The sequence below is a fragment of the Parasteatoda tepidariorum genome, chromosome 8, assembly GCF_982258835.1.
Source record: "Parasteatoda tepidariorum strain Cologne lab strain chromosome 8, Ptep-v5.0, whole genome shotgun sequence".
In the NCBI taxonomy this organism is placed as follows: Eukaryota; Metazoa; Arthropoda; class Arachnida; order Araneae; family Theridiidae; genus Parasteatoda; species Parasteatoda tepidariorum.
Genome location: NC_141762.1, coordinates 52,716,001 through 52,738,429, shown reverse-complemented (window position 1 = coordinate 52,738,429; position 22,429 = coordinate 52,716,001). Strand labels below are relative to the sequence as shown.

Here is a 22,429-nt window from a genome sequence, read left to right as displayed (position 1 = left end):
ATAACTTTTAGAAAATATTCATTTTTGTTATTTAATAACAGTCGAAAAATTCTTGAATAGTAAAATATACAATTTTTTACATCATTTCAAAGAATATAATTTTAAATGGCAAAATACAAAATTTGAACGAAGTAGATCAAATAATACCATAGAAACAGAATTTAAAAAATACGAATTTTTTAAAATTCGATAACACAAAATATCGTAACTTAAAATATCGTCCGTAGCAATTAATTAGCATTTTTGAGGTTTCCTCTTTGAACCTTTGAGAATGAGTCCTAAATCGTGACATTATCCAATCATTAGATCAAAAGTTATTCAGGGTGGTCCGTTTTTTATTTTGCGCACTGTACTTTGTGAAAATATTTTTAAAAAAATCAAATTCACAAATATCTCTTCCGTAATTTAAATGCCTGGAAAAGTTATTCTTTTCTATCACTCGGCGTGAATTTGTTTTTAAATATATATCTTAGGTTGGATGATTCGATTTGATAATGAATGAAAAACATTCATTTACCTACATTAGTGTCAATATTTGGCTACAAATCAAACGTATGCAAAACTAGTTTAAGAGATCTTAGCAAATTAAACTAAGCTATTTAAATTCAATATCTGGACAAAATCCAAGGGCAGCTTTTTTAGATGTCATCAGTGACAGGTTTTCTCAGTTCAAAATTTTTGCATTATTTTAATGTTTCACGTTGCACCACACCTCCTACGCGGGTCATGTGACTTATATGACGTCATTGCCTTCGAGTCGACCAAGGGATCCAAAAATAATATTCTTTGCTAACCGTCCCTTTTTTGTTTCCTTGAAAATATCATACGAGAGGTTTCTATGTATAGAATCTTTTCTTGTACTGGAAAATTAAACGTACTTTCCTTTGCTCAAATTTTATTTATTTTTATTTGTAAAAATGTTCAAATTTTAAATCTTTTTAAATTCATTTAGTGACATATTTATTTCCAGAAAATTTCAATTCTGGATGAATGAAACAAATAAAAAGAAACCTTAAACATGAGTAGATGAGAAGTTATTTTATAAGAGGATTTGAGTAGATGAGAAGTTATTTTATAAGAGGATTTGAGTAGATGAGAAGTTATTTTATAAGAGGATTTTAGGAGATATTAGGAGGACCGGAAAGTAATGTCGTTTCGGTGCATTTGATATTTGTCATCAAGATTTTATTTTTAATCACTGTATTTGTCCTCGTTAGAAACAACCTTTCAATGCCGGATCGAAAATGAATCGAAATGGATCGAAAAAAATGAATTGGTTTTTAAGACTTAACGAATATTTAATGCATCGAAAAGACATTACTTTCCTGTCTCACTAATACTAAAATGTTTTAAACAACTGTAAAACAGTTCAAAAATTTTACTTAGTCGTTTTTAGATAGATTTTCTTGACCTTACTGAGGTTAAAGCTTTTAGAATAACAGAAAATTAGAGACGAACAAAATGAATCATCAAAGTGATAGAATCAGTTCATTTTTGTGATTTGAATCACTGATTCGAATCAGTGATTAGAGTCACTGCATCGTTATGCAGTTACGTAAAATGTGACTGCAAAAACATTTACAAAAATGATACAGAAACAAAAACAAAAAAATTATACTTCAGGTTAAAAATTTAATGCACAGATAGTTACATACAAGTAAGGAAGAAAATCGAAAATTCTGAAGTGTTAAAAGCGTATGCGTGTAGATTATAATAAATTTGTACTTAAAAAATCTATGTTCAAGTGAAAACTTGATTATAATAAATAATAAAGTTCATAAACAAATTAATAAAAAATTTAAATATGAAAAATTCGTGATATAAATCAAAAATCGGCAAATAAATTCGTAATATATAAATTCGTGAAAAAAAGAGCTTTCGACAAAATACTAAAATAGAGATCTATCGACAAAGACTACTCACTGCTGCCTAGCTTAATAGTATGAGATTGCTGCAGCTGAATTGTTATATTAGTTTCCGTTTTTAAAAGCGCTATATGTTAAGCCACCTCATCTAGATTTGGCATGTGACATTTTTAGCTGCAATCATTGGTCGATTTTCTAACGTTGCCATTCGGGGAGTTGTAATGAGGCTTTTTTTTGACGCCGTGTAAGAGAAATATATATATAGATGATGATGGTTGTTGAATGCTATTCAAATGGCAAATTATTGTATAATTTCGGAGTTAAATAAAGAAAATAATTTCGGTAAATTTCAAATTCCAAAATTTTAGTTGGGTGTTTACCGGAAATACTTTTTTTCTTATAATTCACAAGATGATTCATTTTGAAAAAGGTATAAAATTATTCGGAAAAAGGCATTGAAAATTTAAGGATTTATAATTAGGTTTGTTAGTATTTCTAGCGTAATTTATTAGCGTATTTTTAGAAATTTGATTGACGTATGTTTTCAATTTTAAAGTGGAATCAATATTCATGCCAAGGTATTATATAATAACATTAAATTGTAAAGAATAAAAAGGGCAGTTTGAAAATATCTGCATCAGTAGGTAAAAAAATTTCTTTAAAGAGTGTAAATGTTGGCATGTATAAGACGGTTTGGCAAAACTGCTTAAATTATTTTATTTACACACAAACAAGAAATTTCATATGATTTTTTTTAAATGAGAAACTTTCAGTAGCAATGAAACATTGCATCTTAGTTTTACTCTTTTTCTCGATGTAGTCTGAATTTTCTTAATTTAAATTAATATGACGGAAAATTCAGGGAGTATTTGATCATTTTAGAAAAAACAAGCGTTGAAAAGCAATCTCCTCTACTACCACCAGTAGTCTCCTAATAAATATTAAAATTTAAATGGCAGTCAATTTATGTTTAGCTTTAATAGAATATTATATCTTACACTAACGTTATAACGTTAGTGTAAGATAACGAACGTTAACGAACGTTATATCTTACACTATGTTTTATGAACTCAATTCTTGTAAGCAATTCTATGATTACTTAAACCTTTGGATACATTGATTTACCTAATTAATTCGCCGAATTATCTGTATGTTATGTCATGTTTACAAAGGTGACATGTTGATCTCTGCATTTACCTAAATAAATATAGTTAAGCACAAAGTAAACTCCATTCTTCGTAGCTCTTTTTATAATATCTCTTGGAGGAAATTTCTCATGAACGGTGAAAAACGTATTCTCTGTTGACTGGATGATTTTATTACTTTTTTTTTCTGTCCAAAGCCGAGACAAACTCCTATGGGATAAGCATTTATTTGCAATTAAGAGATTATAATAGAGTCTTTTGTTTTGAGCCCTGCATTTAAAATACTGAATCAATCAAAAATATTATTTATTGAGATTATGAAAAAAAAAATTTCTTCTTAATTACGAGATTAAAAGTTAAATTGTAATTGTACAGACATCTCAAATTAGATCTGCGAGAAATTTTCAAATTTTACTAAATTTATTCCTTTTTATTTATTTTTAATGGTTCAATGTATTCCAACTATTGTATTAAAATTAATAACACATTTTAAACAATAAAAAATTGTATTTCAAATATCAGGTTGTAGAAATCTCTGCTTTTTTAGAGAATGATTCTATTATCTTGTTAGAGTTTCGAAGCACCCCATTTACTAATTATTATGCATTTATATACCATGTGTTCACATATACTTCAAATGATTTAATGGAAAAAAGTGCTAATAAAAAAGCATAAAAGTAAGGAAAAATTCATGAAAATGTAACTATTCAATATGAATATCTGCTTAGAATTGAAATTTAAAAAGATTATTGTGATGGACCTATTCAAAATTCTAACAAAGTATTTTCTTGCGAATTAACTAAGTAAAAAAAATGAAGAATTCTTATACTTATTAACCGAAAACATCTTTTCTTGGTCCTTTATAAATTTATTCGTGAGAATAGAAGGAAAATGCCCACGTATGTTCGAAGAAAAATGACTAGATTTGAATTTTGTGATGAATGTTACTGAACTTAGTAATTCCTATCAAGGCAAATATTTATTTTCATTGCTTCTAAATTCTTATATGAAAGACAAGTATTCTAATAAATACATTTTACTTTCGAACTTGTCTTTTAAAAAAATGTTCAAATAAATATAATAGTGACTTTTACATTTTTAATTTAAGAGGTTTCCGCTGTAACCCTAATTTTTAAATCTTTTTTTCTCCAAAGAGCAACTCTTTCAATGCATTGTCAGTATATCAAAAATGTAAAAAAAGTTGAACGAAAACATCTTGAAATCAATCAAAATAGATTAAAATTAGCAAAATTTCCTTCTTAAAAATTTACGAAGAGCAAGTTTTAATCTATCTTTGATGACGTTAAATGATTGATACTTTGATATCAGTAATGAATGATAATTAAATTGAATGTTAATAAAATTACTTTATACCCTATTCTTGAAAAAAGATTTTTTCAGGATTTTTACCTCTTTATTTTGAAATGAAATTGGTTTTTCTTTTCTTAATTTTCTTTTTTTTCTTTATTTTTTTTCTTCCTTCGTTATTATCTTTGGCAAAACTTTCTTTTTCAGAGTCAGTACGATCCATATATATTTAAAATATAGCAATAAAATTAAGAAGATGAAGTGTATTTTAACAAAGACTTATTCGCCACTACGCCTTATATTATTAAATAAATATGTCTAGAAGTGAAATTTACGGTATCTAATTTTTAACTTTAAATTGAAAGCTAATAAAAAGAAATTCGTAACTTTTTTATTAAAATATTAATAGAACTTTTTTAATTTTTTTGAGAATCGTATGAATACAGCAGTTTGAAGAACATACCAAAATCTGCATTTGTGACGGGCATATTTCATCAATTTATGAAAACAGACAATCTGTAAATTTAAAAGTTATCAATGGCAACGGCTATCAATGATTTTATAAAGTGTATTAGGACTGGAACAAGTCGGTACGTAGAACGCAAATTGTCATTACGTTCTGAATATTATTTCATTGTGGTTCATAAATCAGAATTCTTTTCAAAGAAAATAAATTTTTGTACTCTTAGTCATTCCTGTTTGATACTACCGAAACCTAATCAGATGTACAGAGGGCAAAATAAAAAACGGACCACCTTGAATAACTTTTGATCTCATAATATGATCTTCAGATTCTAGGACTCAATCTTAATGGTTTGAGGTGGTGACCTCCAGTATACTAATTAATTATTATTTGTTATTATTTTATTTATTAATAGTCGAAAATAATTTAAATTCTAAGGTATACAAATTTTTACAGCATTTTAAAGAATTAAAATTTAAATGGTAAGATACAAAATTTGAGCAAAATCAGTCGAATAGTTCGTGAGAAATCAAATTTTGATTTAGTCATATTTTTAAAATTCGATTTCTCTCGTCTATTCGACCTATTTCGCTCAAATTTTCTGTTTTGAAATTCAAAATTGCATTCTTTAAAATGATAAAAAATTCAGTTTACCTTTCTAATCAAAAATTTTTCGAATATTATTAATTAAAATAATAAAAAAATATTTATTAAAAGTTATATTTTATATGGATTCATCTTTGAATTAACGAATTTTATAAATGTGAGAAAAAATTTCTGAGATAAATGTGAGTAAAAAGATCTAGAGATATGGTAAAATACGCAAAAAGTAAAATTAACACTAAGGGGTATAAACTTTGGTCCAAATACCAAATAGCTAGCCAAACTATTGGAACCATACTTTCCCGATTGCGACTAACCCCTATGATGTTTGGGCCAGAAATCGGAATCCGTTGAAAAAATTAATGTTTATTCAGAGAAAGTACATTTTTGTGTCTGATTTCATAACATAAAATATCGTCTTCACTAATTGATAAGCGTATTTAAAGTCACCCCACAAACCATTCAGATTGAGTCCTAGAATGTGAGAATCCCATCATTAGATCAAAAGTTATTCAGGGTGGTCTGTTTTTTATTTTGCGCACTGTGCATCTGATTAGATGACAGGTTGATACGAGTTCTGATTTACCGGCTCACACAGACCACACTGCTGGCATAAAATATCCTCAGTGGTAGTAGACGGATGATGGGTTAGAACCCCCTCGCCGTCGGACTAACCGTGGGAGGATTTCATGGTCCTTCTCTCCATATAACACAAATGAGGATTAGTTTTATAAAAAAGTCTTCCTCAAGGTTAGTTTGTCTCAGTGCTTAATACAGGAGCTCCCTTGTCTTCTGGGTTAGGTTCAAAATTACAAGGTTATGGATTTGAACGTGGATAATCGTAAATTGCAAATTAAGATCCATCGCCGCTTATAAAAAAATAAAAAATAATTAATATTGAGGAAAAACTAGAAAGCTATATATAATGCTATATTTTATATACTAATATTGTTTTTCTCGGTTGTCAGAATTGGTAAAAATATTTTAAAACTGTGCCTTATTGCCTGCCTTGGCTACCTAGCGGTATATTCATCTGTTCTCAAAGTTAACGTTTATTCTTTTTTATTTGAAACTTCAAAATGTACGTTTATGCAAGATAAAAAAAAAACTGAAATGCTACCCATTGCACTTGAAACCGCGATGAAACTTTTTACACAAATATTTTTACACTTTGCAGTTGAAGTTACCGAAAGATTGTAACCTACAAATCTTGAAATCTACATCATCTTTCTAGTGGAACATATTTTAAACGTCTTACTTGAGGTACTTTACCTCCACTATTATTGGATACTACAGTTGGGTAGGGGTGGTCGATCTCAAAATATCCCACAAACTCATCTTTGACTCTTTCCTTTTTACGCTGAAGTCTGGGAGGAGGTTAGAATTTTCTTTTGCTGTGCTTGAAGTGTCTGTTTTCATGTGTATTAATATCCATTATTAACATACTGTACACAATATGGATAGACATTTTGATATGAAGTAAGTACTAATTATTATTATGTGATATGTATTTATATGAATATAGATACTTTATTTTACTGCTACTCGATATAAATTAGTTTCAAATAGATTATAGCGAGAAATGTTAAACAAAATTATTACAAATTTAAAACACACTACAAAAATATGCAAAATGTAAATTTTATACCCTTTTCCTTGTCAAACGGAACAAAGGCTATTGATTGAAAGTTATTTTTCCTTCTATCAAGCGAAAAAAAAAATCATTAAATGTTATTTTTCTTTCTATCAGACGGAAATGAAAATCAGTGAAAGGTATCTTTTTTTCTATGAAACAAAAAAGCAATTCACTGAAATTTATTTTTTATTTTATCAAACGGAAAATAAGACTATTAAAATTTATTTTTTCTTCTTGCAAACTTTTAAAGGAAATCATTGAAAGTTATTTTTATTCCATCAAAAGAAAAAGAAATTCACTGAAAGTTTTTTTTTCCCTATCAAACGTTAAATGAATTCACTGAAAGTCTGTTTTTTCTTTTATCGAACGGAAAAGAAAGTCGATGAAAATTATTTTTTTTATCGAACAGAAAAAAAAACCATCGTAAGTTTTATTATTATCATCTATTAAATGGAGAAAACCGTTTTTTTCTTTCTTTTATTAAATGGAAACAAAACAATTTAGCGTTTATTTTTTTTCCTCCATCAAGCGAATAAAGTAACTAATGCCAGTTTTATTATTTTAGAATTGAAAAAGATTTAATTACATCATTACATTAGCAAGATTGAATTTACAACGGCAAAACTTAACTAATGCAATGAAATAAAGAGATTAAACAATTATGTTTTCTCAAGTGGACTAAAAAGAAGAAAATATTTCTACTTTTTTTACACAGAAAACAAATGAGCCGCTCAGAAGCCAATGCGGTTAAGTCCATTTTTTGATATTTTCTGATTTTTGGAAATTTTGATGAAATAAATAATAATCTTCTAAGTTATTAAAGGATTAACTCGTTGGTTACTTTTTTCTAGGTTAGACAGCCCTTTTTTTAATAGCTTCTGAATATATTGTACAATAATTTCAGAAGCCATTGTGAATAAGTCCACTTTTTATATGTATTTTTTTACATAAATTTCTTATCTTTTTCAGCTGCCAAAAGGTATAAGTCCTAAAATTTTCAAGATGCTGTCATTATTTCAATAAATACTTACGTTTTTATTTAGACATCCTGTACATATCTTGTTTTTTTGCAGAGTTTACACCTCGAAAAAAGACTTTATACACTTTTCTAATTAAATTATTAAACCAAGAATTTTAAAAACTAATGTATCAGAAAACATTAATTTTCTCAATTTCTGTGTTTTGGACTTAACCGCATTGGCTTCTGAGCGACTCAAATAATGGAGGGCGCATCACTTTCGAAAGACGTAGAAGGTGGTTTTTCGGAGCAATGATGAAAGTTAATTTCAAAAGTGATGCACACGACGTTTTTCGCTTAAGATGTTATAAAAATGAATATTTTTGTCTTCTTACTTGAAAACTTATTTTTTAGAATTTTTATTTTCTCCTATTAGCTTTTATAACTATTTTTGTATTATAATTTGAATTGTCATAAAGTACAGAGCTACATATGGACATTAAGCTAGACAAAGATGTACGGAATTTTTTTTAACGATAAATTCTCTTTAGTAATGATGCAAAAATGATAATGAATACCATTTATACAATTCAGGAAACAATTAAAACTTGCCTGCTTCTTGAAAAGTTGCTCCAGTTAATGTTTGGGCATTCTAGCTGGTCAGAAAGTGCACGGAATTTAGATTAACTGTGAACTTTTGACACGCGATAAATTCTGCGTGTAGTAATCAGAAACTATAAAAACTTGAAAACAAGCGAGAAAAGCCTAAATGAAAATTTGAGGGTTCTAGCGAGTCGAAAAATGGTTGAAATTTTGGTAGACGGTAAAAAAGGTACGGGTTAAAAGGGTCTCTGGAAACCGGTAAATAGGATCCTGGTAAAAAAAAAAAGGTTACTCAAATTGAGAAATCTGTTGGGAATAGAACTTTTAGTGGGACGTATTTCGCTTCTTTCCTTTTTAAAAAGGATTAATTTAACATGTTTTTTTTTCATAGAAAACATGTTATTCTTCATTTTAAATAATTTTTTGTAGAAGTTGATATTTAGAATAGCTAATCATGGTAAAGAAGGGAACTTTTGAGTGATACACATTTTTTTCTTTGTTTATAAAATTATTTAAGTATTATTTTAATTAAAGATATGTTAGTATTTTATTTTTGAATATTAATTTTTGTAATATTTAATTCCTAAATTTTATTAATTTAAATATCGATTTTTTATTGATTTTACCCACTTTTAAAATCTTAATTTATAGATTTCACCCTCATATATACGAAAGCAAGTTAATATAACTGATTGAAAGTGCTCACTGATGATAAACCATTTATTTAAATTATCTCACTGATGATAAACCATATCTCACTGATGATAAGACCTTTATTATTACCTAAAATTGTTAATATTTTTTGAAATTAAAATTTTTCATAAATACTAATGGAGTAATTAAAGATTTTTTTATTTTTAAATTAAATTATATGCCTTTTTTTAGAGAAAGTACGTTATTGTGTCTGATTTAATTTCTTAATTAGTAGTTAGGACTTAGCACGAGAAAATGGAAGTCCTAAAATCATGTCATTGTCGCTCATAACGTAAAAACTGGCACATAAGACTGAATAATATAGCCTCTATGTTTCTATTCTTACGTTACAGTTCAATTTTAATGAAATCACTACAATTTTTTTATACAATTACTAAGCATTGTAAATTTTTTTAAAAATATTTGGTCCTTATTAAGTAGTTGTTGACTCTATATTAATGATTAGCCCAATTGTTGATACTTATTAATTGGTAATGAACTCTATAAATTGCTGATTGTCGAATTATTTTTAGTCTATCAAATTTTTCTAGTCTTTACTAAATTTTTTAAAAAGGTGCTTTTTGCATTACTACTAAGTTTTACGTTTTTTCGACAATAGTCCGAACGTAGGTTTACGAAATAAATTTGGATGCTAGTATTTTAATTTTAAAGCAACATTTGTCATATAATAGCCTTATTTTCGGGTATTTTTTTAAAAACTGTCTAGTTCGAATAAAAAACAAACTTAGATTATTAAACTCAATTGAACTTCGCATAAAGATGTATACATCATTAAAAAGTAATTAGTGTTTTACATTAATCTTTTTTAAAAATGACTCAAGTTCAACAACGGACCTTTTTCATCAAATGTATTCTTGGTAATGTTCGCCAAGAATCAATTCACAGGGCTGTCAGCTACTACGCCGTTTGGAAAATATTCATAGCATGGTTGGTACACAACTAAAAACTCAAGATTTTAGAATTTTTGGTGATTTTGCCAATCATTTAATAGCGTCACCCAGAGGTAGCAGGTACAAAGTGGCGTTTCACCTAAACTTTTGAATGATTTACTTGTAGTGATGTGAAAAATAACTTTAAACCAGATTATAAACCAATAGAATAATACAAAAAAGAATAATCTAAACCAAAAGAACAATACATTAATGCACAATGCAAAAGGGTAATTTCGCACTTCTGCCCTTTGAAGCAGAACATTTATTCAACGTATATTTTTATACTTTTTCCATTATTTTTTATTATGTTAGATCAAAATAAGTAAAAAATATTATATTTAAAATTTCAATGATTTATGGAAATGCAGCATAAAACACTGTTGTCTTCTACTGCGCTTTAAAGGTAAAACCTTTCCAACACAGCTCACTTCTAAACAATTTTTCAGATTCGAAGTTATTCAGATCTAAGAGAAACAGTTATTCGTCATTGAAATTTCTTCAAGTTACAAAATCACTTCCTGATAAATTTTTGAATGAAAAGAATTTTTTTTTATGCAACTCTTCTTGGATTTTATATTCTAGTACAAATATAATTCCGAAAACCTATCAGATTTTTTAGTAACTATTAGACTGCTTTTCGTAAATAATGAATGTCAAAATATATTTTTACCTGTAATTAGAGCGCAGAAAATATATAAAAGGGGCACCAGCGTCCCATCTGCGTTAAAGGGTTAAAAAATATTTATTTCAACTTTAATTTAAATTTTAAAAAGTTACATTTTAATTAAATTAATTAAATTAAACTTTAAACTTAGTTTTAATTTTAAAAAACTGATATGTAGAGTCAATCTTAAAACTGTGAAAAAAAAGTTCCGTTTATTAATTTTTAGATAAAAATATTAAGTGTTTTTCACGAGAAAGCAATATTATACGTAAAAACTGGAAAGAAGTATATAAATAAGCTTTTCTAAATATAAACCAAGAAATGTTTATTTCTGCTATAAATAATTCAAGTACTTTTATTTCTTTATTTTTCTTTGTATAAACAAGCAAGGATCAATAGTTCAATAAGCAATATAGAAATTCTACAAAGTATAAAAATTAACTTTGTTAAAAAAATACCATCGTTCATTGCTGTTCTTCACACCTAATAATTCAAATATTTTTGTTCCTAGGGTGAACAGCATATCCGTCAAAGTTATATGTTAATTTTAGGAGATTCGCATTCCGTTTGAACTAAATATAGGTTTTGATCTTTGCCCAAAGAGTTGAATAAACAAATGAGAATAACGACTTTTAATTGGATACATCTTTTAAAATTATGCAACTACTATGAATGTGGCTATATGCCAGAGTAAAAAAAAAGTCTCATCTAAAAAATATTTAAATTTTTTAGTACTATTAGATTGTTTCAAGTTTATACTAAATAAAAAATATTAATTGTGTAGAAGCTATGAAATATCTGAAATATTTTACAGTCACGTTTGTTTCGTAATACTTTCGAGACCAGTTTGTATTTTATTTATTCGTTAGCATAGTTTAATATTTTAATGAGCATTAATGTGCACACTAAACTTAAACTTGCTATGATACCTAAAACAAGTTTTATGTATTTGTATATCCTCACATTCTAGTAACAAAAATAGTAATTTTACTAACTTTGCACGTCGTTTTACATAGGATTATCATAACCAAATTCTGTTTATAAATATGAGTTTTAGTAAACTACCTTCTTACTTTTCCTGTGGTAGCATGCATTAATTTGTGGCATTTATCAAACCGTAATATTGTTATTAAGTCATAAGATTCAAATATAGTTTAGTTTTCCGTGAAAGGATACAAATAGATTGTTCTTTTTAACGATATTTTAATTTCCCTCGATTAGTCGCAATCTTGTAAAGTAACAATTAAGAAAATAGATATTTTTAGAATTTTACCAGCTCTTAAAACCATCATAACCATGTAATCAGTTCTTTTATACAGATCTTTGCATTGATGCTGTAGGGACCAAAATTACTTAAAATTTAATGTTGATACATAAATTTTTCTATTTTATTGAATACTAGTGAATACTTGTTCTTTGCTGGAGAAGAATAAAAAAAAGTAAAGAGTCAATAAATCAGTACTCAGAAACACTACGAAATCATACTCGAAACTGAAAGGTATATACTGTCACAATTAAAGAGCTTGAGGGAAGAACTAGGCAAGTAACATTTTTAGGAAATTTAATGAATCTGAGAAAATAACATATTAACATAACTAATCTACAGTAGTTTTTAGTATGTTTGCGTGATTTTCGCTTCAAATTAGACACTGGTAAATAAAATAAGGCAAATAAAAATTAGATCCTCCTTCAAATCAATTGTTAATAAAATAGTTCAGATACTACATTTTTTGTCACTTACCTGGTTCTTCCTCTAAGTGTTTCATTTAATATATTTAAAATAATTTCATTTTTTTATTTAATATCATATGTTGTAATATTCGGTGGCTCTACGTTATTGAAGTAAACAAAGGTCGTTGTTTGTAATTCATACCATTGGAATAAAGATTAAATGTATTTAGAATCACTTGGCATGATGCTATTGCTCGCTGCCAACTCATGATAGTAAAAATTTACCACCATCAAGTAATTTTCTCCGGTAAATATCCCTTTCGAGGAGACGAAAAAACATTTATTTCCAAGGTATCGGTATTAAAACTGTTTGTATTGGATCAGCTTTAATAATCACCAAATATATAACTATAATATTTTATGCCTATATTAGTAAATTTGATATTCATTACATAACCCTTCAGCATTTAAGTTTTTCGGAAAATACATTAGTCAGCGGCAGCCAACTGAAGTCTACTTTTTTTCTAAAATAGAATTCTTATTTGAACGTAATAAGGATTTTGGAACACGGCCATTTCTCTATCTGACCTTTACTTTTCTGTTAAAATTTTATAAGTAGTGGTGGAAAAAGTTTTCTTTAAAATTCTAATTCATTAAAATATTAATACACTATCCTTGCTACCACAGGAAAAAATATTTTCTGAAACGACAAAAAACCTGTTGTAGAATTCTTAACAAAACCACATCGATTACCATATACCAGTAGTACATATTAATTAAGCGTCATGTGTAATTAATGATTTTTTACGGTTTTCCAATTACTTTTTCTATTCCCATTTTTCCATTCCCCTTTTGCATTCCTCCAACCCAGTGTTTCCCAAACTTATGACTTTTATGTACCCTTTCTAAATTTTTCGTAACGCTGTGTACCACTAATAAAAAACTGAATGTATTTTTTGCAATAAAAAAATTGCACAAAAGTTACAAATCACAACTGGCTGTTGACACCACTAATTATTAACTGTTAACTCTGCAAAAAAATAGCCAATAGAAAAATACCTAATAGTAAATTTTCATGGCTAGTTTTGTTTTTCTATAATTTTTTTTTTGAAATTTTCGTTTGTTGCAAGATATTTTGCATAATAACGCGTACCCCGGAAAACTGTTCCCGTACCCCTGGGGGTACGCGTACCACACTTTGGGAAACACTGCTCCAACCATACGGTTTTCCCATTACTTTTACCATTTTACGAACTGCCCATTGACCTTTTTTCCGTTAACTTTGCTTTTTAACACATAGCTTATTTTATTTAAATTAATATATATGAGAGCCATGTTGGTATCAGATAACTTTATAAGTATAAATTTGGTGGCGTAGACCATGCTTGCTACCTACGTAATGTCATTGAATTTATCTGACACAACGATTTTAAAATAATTAGATATTTAAAGACGTGGAATGAACTATTTTTTATTTTATCAAATACAGCTATAAGCTAGCAATTATCTCTGATCTTATCTATAAAATATGTGAAAAATTGAATCGGCCATTGTTAAATTTAAAACAATGATTAGCTTTTAACCAATCCGAAAATTCCATATAGTTTTTCGCGCACCCCACTGGAATCAAAGAATATATAATGTTGAGACAGTTCTAATGTCGACAGTGACCTTCATCGTGCATCAAACTATCTGTATGCCAAAATTTATCGATTTCGGTTAGATGGTTTAGGAGTCTACAAAGGACACATTCATTTATATATATAGATTTAGACAAAACCTCTATTTAAAAAACAAAAATTAATTGATCAGTTACTCGAAATTCTGTTCTCTAGGTTGAAACATTTGATAGTTTGGATCTTCCTTTCTCGAAATTTGATAATTTAAATTTAAAAAAAAATAATTACAATAAGGAATAAAAAAAATCATTACATATACTAACAATTAATTATGAAATCCCGTTTTAAATTTTTTCTCCTTACTTACTGTTCATTTTCGGAATTATTTTACTACTTCCAATAATCAAATAAATAAAAGACTTGTTCAACCTAATAGCCTATTAAATGCCAGTCTCGCAGTACATTGACTTCTTATGGAACCTTATCTTGCTGTTTGACTACGTGATAGAAACCTAAACAATTATGTCATCTGATGGTTCATTCCGTAGCAGGGTTACAAATTCGCTTGAAATGACGTCACTTCCGTCATCGCAATACTCTAACAATTCTTTAAAAAAATATTTTTCCCCCTTGTGGTATTCAGAGAGAATGTTAATCTGGTATTCTTCCGTTTGGGGCAAGTGAGATACACGATGAAATTGAAATCCACTGATTTGAACACTTTTAGGTAATGTTGTTATTCTAGTCTAATTATTTAACTTAATTATAAATAGTTTAAATATTTGTTCTATGTAATAGTAATAATCACAGTTGCAAATTCTTTCGGATATTCGGGAAGATTTTATTTTTTATGTATAAAATGATAGCAAATTGCATTCTTTTTCGATTTCTTTCTTGTACTTATGAAGTTAATTTAGAATAATTTCTGCCCCTGATACATATAACTTAAATATGCATATGAAAGCCGGTTGATGGTGTGTTTTATCTCTGTTAAAATATAAAAATATTATTCTTTATATTGAATTTTATTCACTATTTATTTCACTAATTGGGAAAATCATTTTTGGAAGGAGTAGAAGTTTGGACTGGCAGATATGAGTAATGTTATTATGATGCCGCAATTTTTTAAAAAAACAAGATCGAAATTTGTATGAAATTTTCCATTTTTTGAAACTCTATTTTTAGTATTTGTGTAGACTCCCCTGAAATCTAAAATCATGTAAAATAAGTTACATTTCTGAATACACTTTAATTAGTCAATTTAATATCCAATTACTATAGTAATTGGATATTAAATTGACTAATGAATTTCAAAAAATCTGTTCAAACTATTTGAGGTTATACAAATTATTATAGTTAGCAAAAATATTATTTCTTTCACAAATTTACCTATAAATAAAAGGAGAAGATTAGGTTTGGATTCATTGATCAAAAAATGAAAAAAACTTTACATTTTGTCAAATTTCCGAAAAATTCAATATATTCGTAACTCATTTTTAAGACTACACCGTTTCTAAGTTGCATATTAAATATTTTGCTGATATATCATTCTAAAAAATATCTTTTAATCGGAATATTTATTTTTAAAATGGAATAAAACTGTGAAAGAAGATATCATTTTTTCATATGATTTGTTTATAACTCCGTTTTTTTTCTTTCCTAAACAATAAAATATGAATTAGACAACCAGAGGCTAGATAATAGATAACAGGAGTCAGATTTATTTGATTGATGGCTTATCAAATATAATCTGTGATAATAATAATAAGAGATCTTAATATTTCGTATTTTTGAGTGCTAAAATGAGAAAAATACTGGTTGAAATCAATCATAAAGCTATAATAAATTCGCCAAAACTATTTTAGAAACATCATTTAGATGCAAATACCAATATGAAAGCAATTTCTCAAAAATTGAAACTTATGTTGCAGTAGCAAGCAAAACTGTAAACAATAGAATAGTAAAAGGCTCTTTTTGACGTTTGTGGTTTTAAATTATAAATAAGAATTTCAATTTTAATAAGTTGCAGAAATTCAGGAAATTTAATTTTTTTTATTATAAATTTATATCTTGAAATTGAAACAATACAATGTAATTGATATCCACAATATTTTTTTCATGTTTATTTGAAAAAGTTATTTCAGTGTGCAATTTTTTTCAACACTGTATGTACTCAGTATTTATTATAAATATTTATTTTTATTTGCTGAAATATAAAAATGGTCCAATTATTCTACATCTTTCTTCTCTCGTAAAAGTAAATAACAAAAACATTTTTACAATACACCTCTGTATACTTCTCACGTGTGCCGCGATGTAAAAGATTATTTCCTGTGGTAATGTTGCGGAAAGTTTCAACATTAATAGAATTATTATAAAACTTTTGCCAGAATTTGAAATAATCACCATCTGCCTATTTTTTTAAAATTATTTACACACAGTGTTGGACATGATATCATTAATACCAATTTATTAACAAACTACTACTGTTACTACTAAGTAAAATATTTTCTTAAATTGTGGAAATTCCGGGCTGTTGGAAGGTATAACGGTGTAGTTGCTTACGTAAATCATTTTATTCCTACAACTTCTGTTTACTTATTATTATTTTACTACTCCGACTACTGCTTGATACTGCCTAGTAGGGCTTTATTTTTTGGGAGAACACTGCCAAAACTCGTATTTATGTGCATGTTTATAAAGTAAAGTGTTACTTAATATTTGTTCTAATTAGGAAGTAGGCCAAAAAGTCTACTTCTGTATAAAGACAACAGGCAGAAAAGGGAATTGAATGCATAACATGCAATGTTTATTAATTTCATGGGTCGTGTGCTTTATAATCGAGATTACAAGCTCTTATCATGTTTGCTGTTGATTTCGAGCCAGCGCATAATTGTCACATAAGTAACATTCCAATTTAGCGTGAAATTAGCAGCTAACTTGCTTAGTTTGAATTTATGCATTTAAGTGTGTGCCCATCAACCTATATATCAAGCTCCTATTCCCTGTTGCGTGCCTACCTTACCCACATTAAAGATCTTCAGAATTACCTTTGTATAAGTTTGGTTAATACATAATTTTAATTCATTTTTATATAATTCGAAATAAATTCACATTACCATATAGACAGGTATACTGATTTTTATTTTGTTATATTTTAATAAACTTTTCTTTCAGTCAAACTATTAGCAGTGTCATATTGGCAATCTAAGAAAGTTTAAATTGGTAATCTAAAATTCTAACAAATAATACTTATGCTTTCAGGAGACCTCAGGGCTCTAATTGGTCCCCAGTCACACCAGCAACTCCTACATTTGCTCCAACTAAATTTACACCTGGAGCTCCACAGCCATCATGGAAACCTTTTCAAGCTTCACCAAATGTGGATAATAATGAGCAGGACGTTATACGAGGTTCTGTAAAAGTTGATCCGTCAGGTGGTTATGTACATACCTTTGGCCCTCCAAAAAAGGATCCCTTACCTCAAAATGTGACCTCAAATGCTTCACCTTCTTGGCATCATAACCAGTCCCCTTCTCGCCAAGAATCAGTGACGTCTCCAAGATATGTTCAAGAAATCATAGTTCCGACTGTAAACCAGACAAATAGTCAAGCTAAGGCGCCAGTGAGACAAAATTCTTATCAAAGTAACTCTAGTCAATTTTCTCCTCAAGTGCAAAGTCCTGCAGCGCCTACTTATTACCAGAATCAAAACAATGGCTACGACGGAAGTAATTGTTTCATACCTCAACAAAGTCCTAACTCGTTTCAAACAACTAGGCAAACTTCAGTACCTCATTATAATGTAAGACAAAACTCTGTCCCTCATCAAGCTGAAATACGAAGCCCTGTTTCAAATCAAACAAATTCTTGGTCTAATCAAAATTCCTCGCCCTACCAACAACAACCATCCAGACAAAGTTCGTGGAATCAGCCATCACCGCAGGTCAGCTCACCGTACTCACCCTCGCAACAAACTTATCTTAACGAACCAGTGCCAGTCATGTATAGACAAGATTCTTCATCAAATCCCGATTTTTATCCAACCAGTAGACAAAGTTCGTTTAACAGTCCACCTGTTCTGGTATCTACAGAAACTTTTAAACCAGCTCCTCAAGGGTCTGTTGGTGGACTTTTTTCACATCAAAACTCACCATCTCCCAAAATACCTGAAAATGCTGTTCGATATGAGCCCGTTGTTCAAAACTCAACTCCAGGCTTACAAAGACAGTCATCAGTTCAATATCAACCATCTCCAAAGCCTTACACTCCAAGTCCTACCCATAGTCCACAACCAAATTTTAACCAAAATTCTTATAGTCCACAACCAAATTTTAACCAAAATTCTTCCCAAATAATGGGTGCACCAAAGCCATTTTTTAGACAACAATCTGGATCTCAACCACAGCCCTGGTCCCCCGGACAAGTTGACTCATTTCCGACACCTCCACCATTTTCGCCTTCAGTAGAAAATGCTGGTATAGCATGGCCTTCCTCTTCCGATTTACCGACACCTCCTCCGCCGACTCCTCCTGTTCAATCTGCACAAGTTGTACCACCTCCACCACCATTAGCTGCTCCTCCGCCTCCACCACCGCCACCACCTCCTCCACCACCTATGCCATCTTCAGCTGGTATTAGTCAAGAAGTTCCTGCATGGAAAAAACAAATTCAGGTATATCATTCATTTAGTTTTATGCAACTATTAGGGAATAAAACCATCTATACGTTTGTATATCCAAGACTTGAAAATTATTTCTCTGCAATTATTACAGCTACATAATACTTATCTTATAGCTATATAACACAAAAAACCTTCAGAGAGAGAAAGATTTCATTGTTTTTTTTCCGTTGTTTTTAGAATTTATCAGTTCTTTTAAAAATATTTTTTTATCCTTGTTTTTCTGAAAAGCTAACAGTTATATCAATTAATAGTATCTGCACTGCATTCATATTACAACACCATTCCCATTGAAATTTTGTATTTCAGAATTGTTATTGAACCATTAAGCACGGTCAATCATTATTATAGAACAGACATAAAATACTTTACTGACACTGAAAGGACAATAAATTTGAAGACGCAATCTTCAAATGAAGATGTACATTTAAATTGTCTTGAAATGAAGATATACATTTGAAGACGCATCAGTTGCTTTATCATTTGATGGAGTGTTTTAAAGACATATTTAAGCAAAAAGGATCATCACGTGGCGTGTTTTTATAGCAGTAATACTAATGCTAGATTTTTAAATCTTTTTACGAAGTCTAATAATAAAGTTGGTTTGATCGATTTACACTTTTCCAGACTTTGTTTTCTTTGGCAGATTCTGAGAGCTGTAGCTATTTATTGGCGACGATGCAGGTTGGCAGTGAGCTATGTTCCTTTTCTTAAATAGGCATTTTGTCTTTGTCCTAATTATCTGTGTATTTTCCAAAACATGCTTTTTGGCGGGTTATGTTCATTTTCTTGAACACACAGGCTGGGGTATGTCCAGAATAAAATGTTTCCCGATGATCTAACTTGAAAATTTAAATGTTGCAACGTTTTGTTAAAAAAAATTTTTTTTGGTCGAGTCATCCGTAACTTTCTAGTTCATACTGAAGTTTTTAGTTTTCATATGAACACAGTGGTAACTGTTTAATTGCTTTGAATAACGGAAGCTTCACAAGAAAGCGAATATACTGAACTGACCACCGTAGATATAAACAACATGAATATTTTCGAACCCTTGAACTTGACAAAATAATAAAGTGACGAATGCCCAGCCATTTCATTTGTCACTTTACAAAGAATGTGTGTTAGTTGCGTCCTGATTACAATATTGACTGATGATGGATATTTCAAAAATAGTGTAATAAGATTTTTATAACTTAAAATATTTAAAAATTTTGAAATTTGGGATTTTTAAATTATTCTTTATTGAAGCGTCCACTATATACCGCGACATCTGTTAAAAGAAATGGAATAAAGTCGGAATTCCTGAACACGAATTATGACATTACTTTTCTGCAAAATTTATTTTTTAACCTAAGCCATTTAGATGTCATAAATTTTTATAAAAATCGTCAGGGCACCCTGCATGTGTTTCAGAAGACCCTCTATCTGGACATTCTGTTTTAAGACACCCTTTATCGTGTATTAGGACTCTGGTTAGTCTGGTTGTTAATGAGGTGTTTCAACTATGTTCCAAAATTGTATTTTATAGAAGTTACTCGCATGGATTTTGAGATAAGAAGTCCAGTAGATTATATTTAGGTACTATTTTGAAGAATAGGACGAATAGAAACTTTTTTTTTCACAGCTGTAACAATTCTCAACTATAATGGTACTGAACAATTATTAAATAAGTATGATTGAGTAGATATTTCTTCATATTTAGGTAATCATTTTGGATAAGAAATTTTATGCTTTTATTAAATACAAATTGACGTGAGGGCTCCCATTGTTTGATCTGAATTATTTGGAGAAAAAAAACTTTTACAAATTGAATTTTTGATTTGTTTTTTACATAAAAGAAAACTTGTTGTTTTCACCTTGAAATACAAGTAATAGTTCACAATCGGAGGCCCCTCTAATTTTTTGGCGATTAGAATATAAAACGAAAATGAATGCAAATAAAAAAGTAACCAATCGTAAAAGTAACCAAAAGTAACCAGTAAAGGTAAAATATTGCTATAACCTGACGTCATTATATAATATATATATTCTTTACATTTTCAAAAAGTGCGTATTAAAGTTATATAAGAAAAGCTAATTACATTTTTAATGATATCGCGTTTATTTTTCTGACTAGTTAAAATGTATTGCGCATTAGCACTTGTTTACACATTTCCGTGAGCTCGTACAAAATCCTACTTTTACAAAATTTTTGGTATTTATGTCTGATATGATTGTATTAAATTAGCAGTGATTAAATTTTTTCTTCCATTTTGATTTTATTTTAGACAGAAATTTTGTGTAAATAATAAGTGTATTTTTTTAATTACACAAAATTTCTGTCTAATGTAATTTTTATTTCATAAAAATTTTTAAAATATAATTTCAAATTAAATTTAATTCATGTTCAATTTTTAAATGCATTCCTAACATTTTTAAAAAAGTAAATTTACAAAAATGTAACTCATTTTACTTTTTATAAATTACCTTATTCACAAAGCGAAAAACTAATTAACTTGACTTTTTTAACCTATTCAGAAAATTTATGCAAATTTATTACCTGTAAGATAATCAGAATTTTAGTATTTCATGCATCTTTATTTCTTTATATATTTTGCTTATTTTCATACTTTCATCCCTGTTTGTTACAGTCTATTCCCTTGGTATTTTCTTCATAATAACAAGTAACGATTTCGGTTTCTGTTTGAAGTAGTAAGGGGCTCGAATCTTAACTTTGAAGAAAATTATGAGAAACATATTCATTTTTAAGCCGCGGAATCCGTTTTGGAGGCAAGCCAATATAGAAGGAGGTTACACCACACCAGTAGTCATTACAACCTCATGAGCGATGATGTTATTTTCAGTTTCAAGATTCTAAATTTAGAAGCCTCAAACGGTGAGGCTCTCGGTTTGAAAAGTTTCGTTGAATTCTCTTTTACAAAAACTTTTTACTGATCAACAGAAATTCAAGCAGACGTTTATCTAGGCTAAGACCTGCACTCTGCTGACCGAAATACCTAGTTCTTGGAAAATCGGATGTTTATGAGGATTTAAGTTTATTTAATCGTAACTTTCTCCGTGTTGACAGATCTTTGGCAGTTACTCAGTTTTTTGTTAAGAAAATGGTCGAGGGAAAGACACGCAAGTTAAATTACACAATATTTAACTTTCACCTGCGCATTTACTACAACGCATTGTTTAAATACTATCAATGGAAAAAACGAAAACAATACGAAATTATTACAAACATTTCACTTCTATAAATGAAAATGTTCAGAGACATACTCTCCTATCCGCTGACTACTAGATGCAAAATGTCCATTCTGAATTTCGACAAAATGAGTCAACACTGCAAATTTGTTCGAAGATATAACTGTTTCACGCTATTCTGATCCCTTTTTCTCTAAAATTTTGTCAAATTCAGAGAGTATGGGTTTTAACGTTTTGCATGACCAAACTTGTTAATGCTTTAAATTTACAAATGACCAAACTTGTTTAAACTCTATAAATACCTTAATTATATTTATAAGATAAATAGGAGAAATTAGTCAGGCTTTGTAGACGTCTGGAAATTTCGATACATGTTGG

General features: G+C 28.9%; 1 protein-coding gene across 4 annotated transcripts in view; it reads left to right on the top strand.

Moving 5' to 3' along the window:
* Positions 1-22,429, top strand: part of LOC107438874 (uncharacterized) — a 74,310-nt gene that overhangs the window by 33,268 nt on the left and 18,613 nt on the right. For 2 of the 4 annotated variants that reach the window (XM_087150322.1, XM_087150323.1), the window contains one exon: positions 17,446-18,856. In XM_087150322.1, the coding sequence (XP_087006448.1) occupies positions 17,446-18,856 (1,411 nt within the window). Of the gene's footprint in view, positions 1-6,635; positions 6,864-14,816; positions 14,909-17,445; positions 18,857-22,429 lie in introns of those variants that run through there. The other 2 variants (XM_087150325.1, XM_087150324.1) reach the window with 2 other exon arrangements.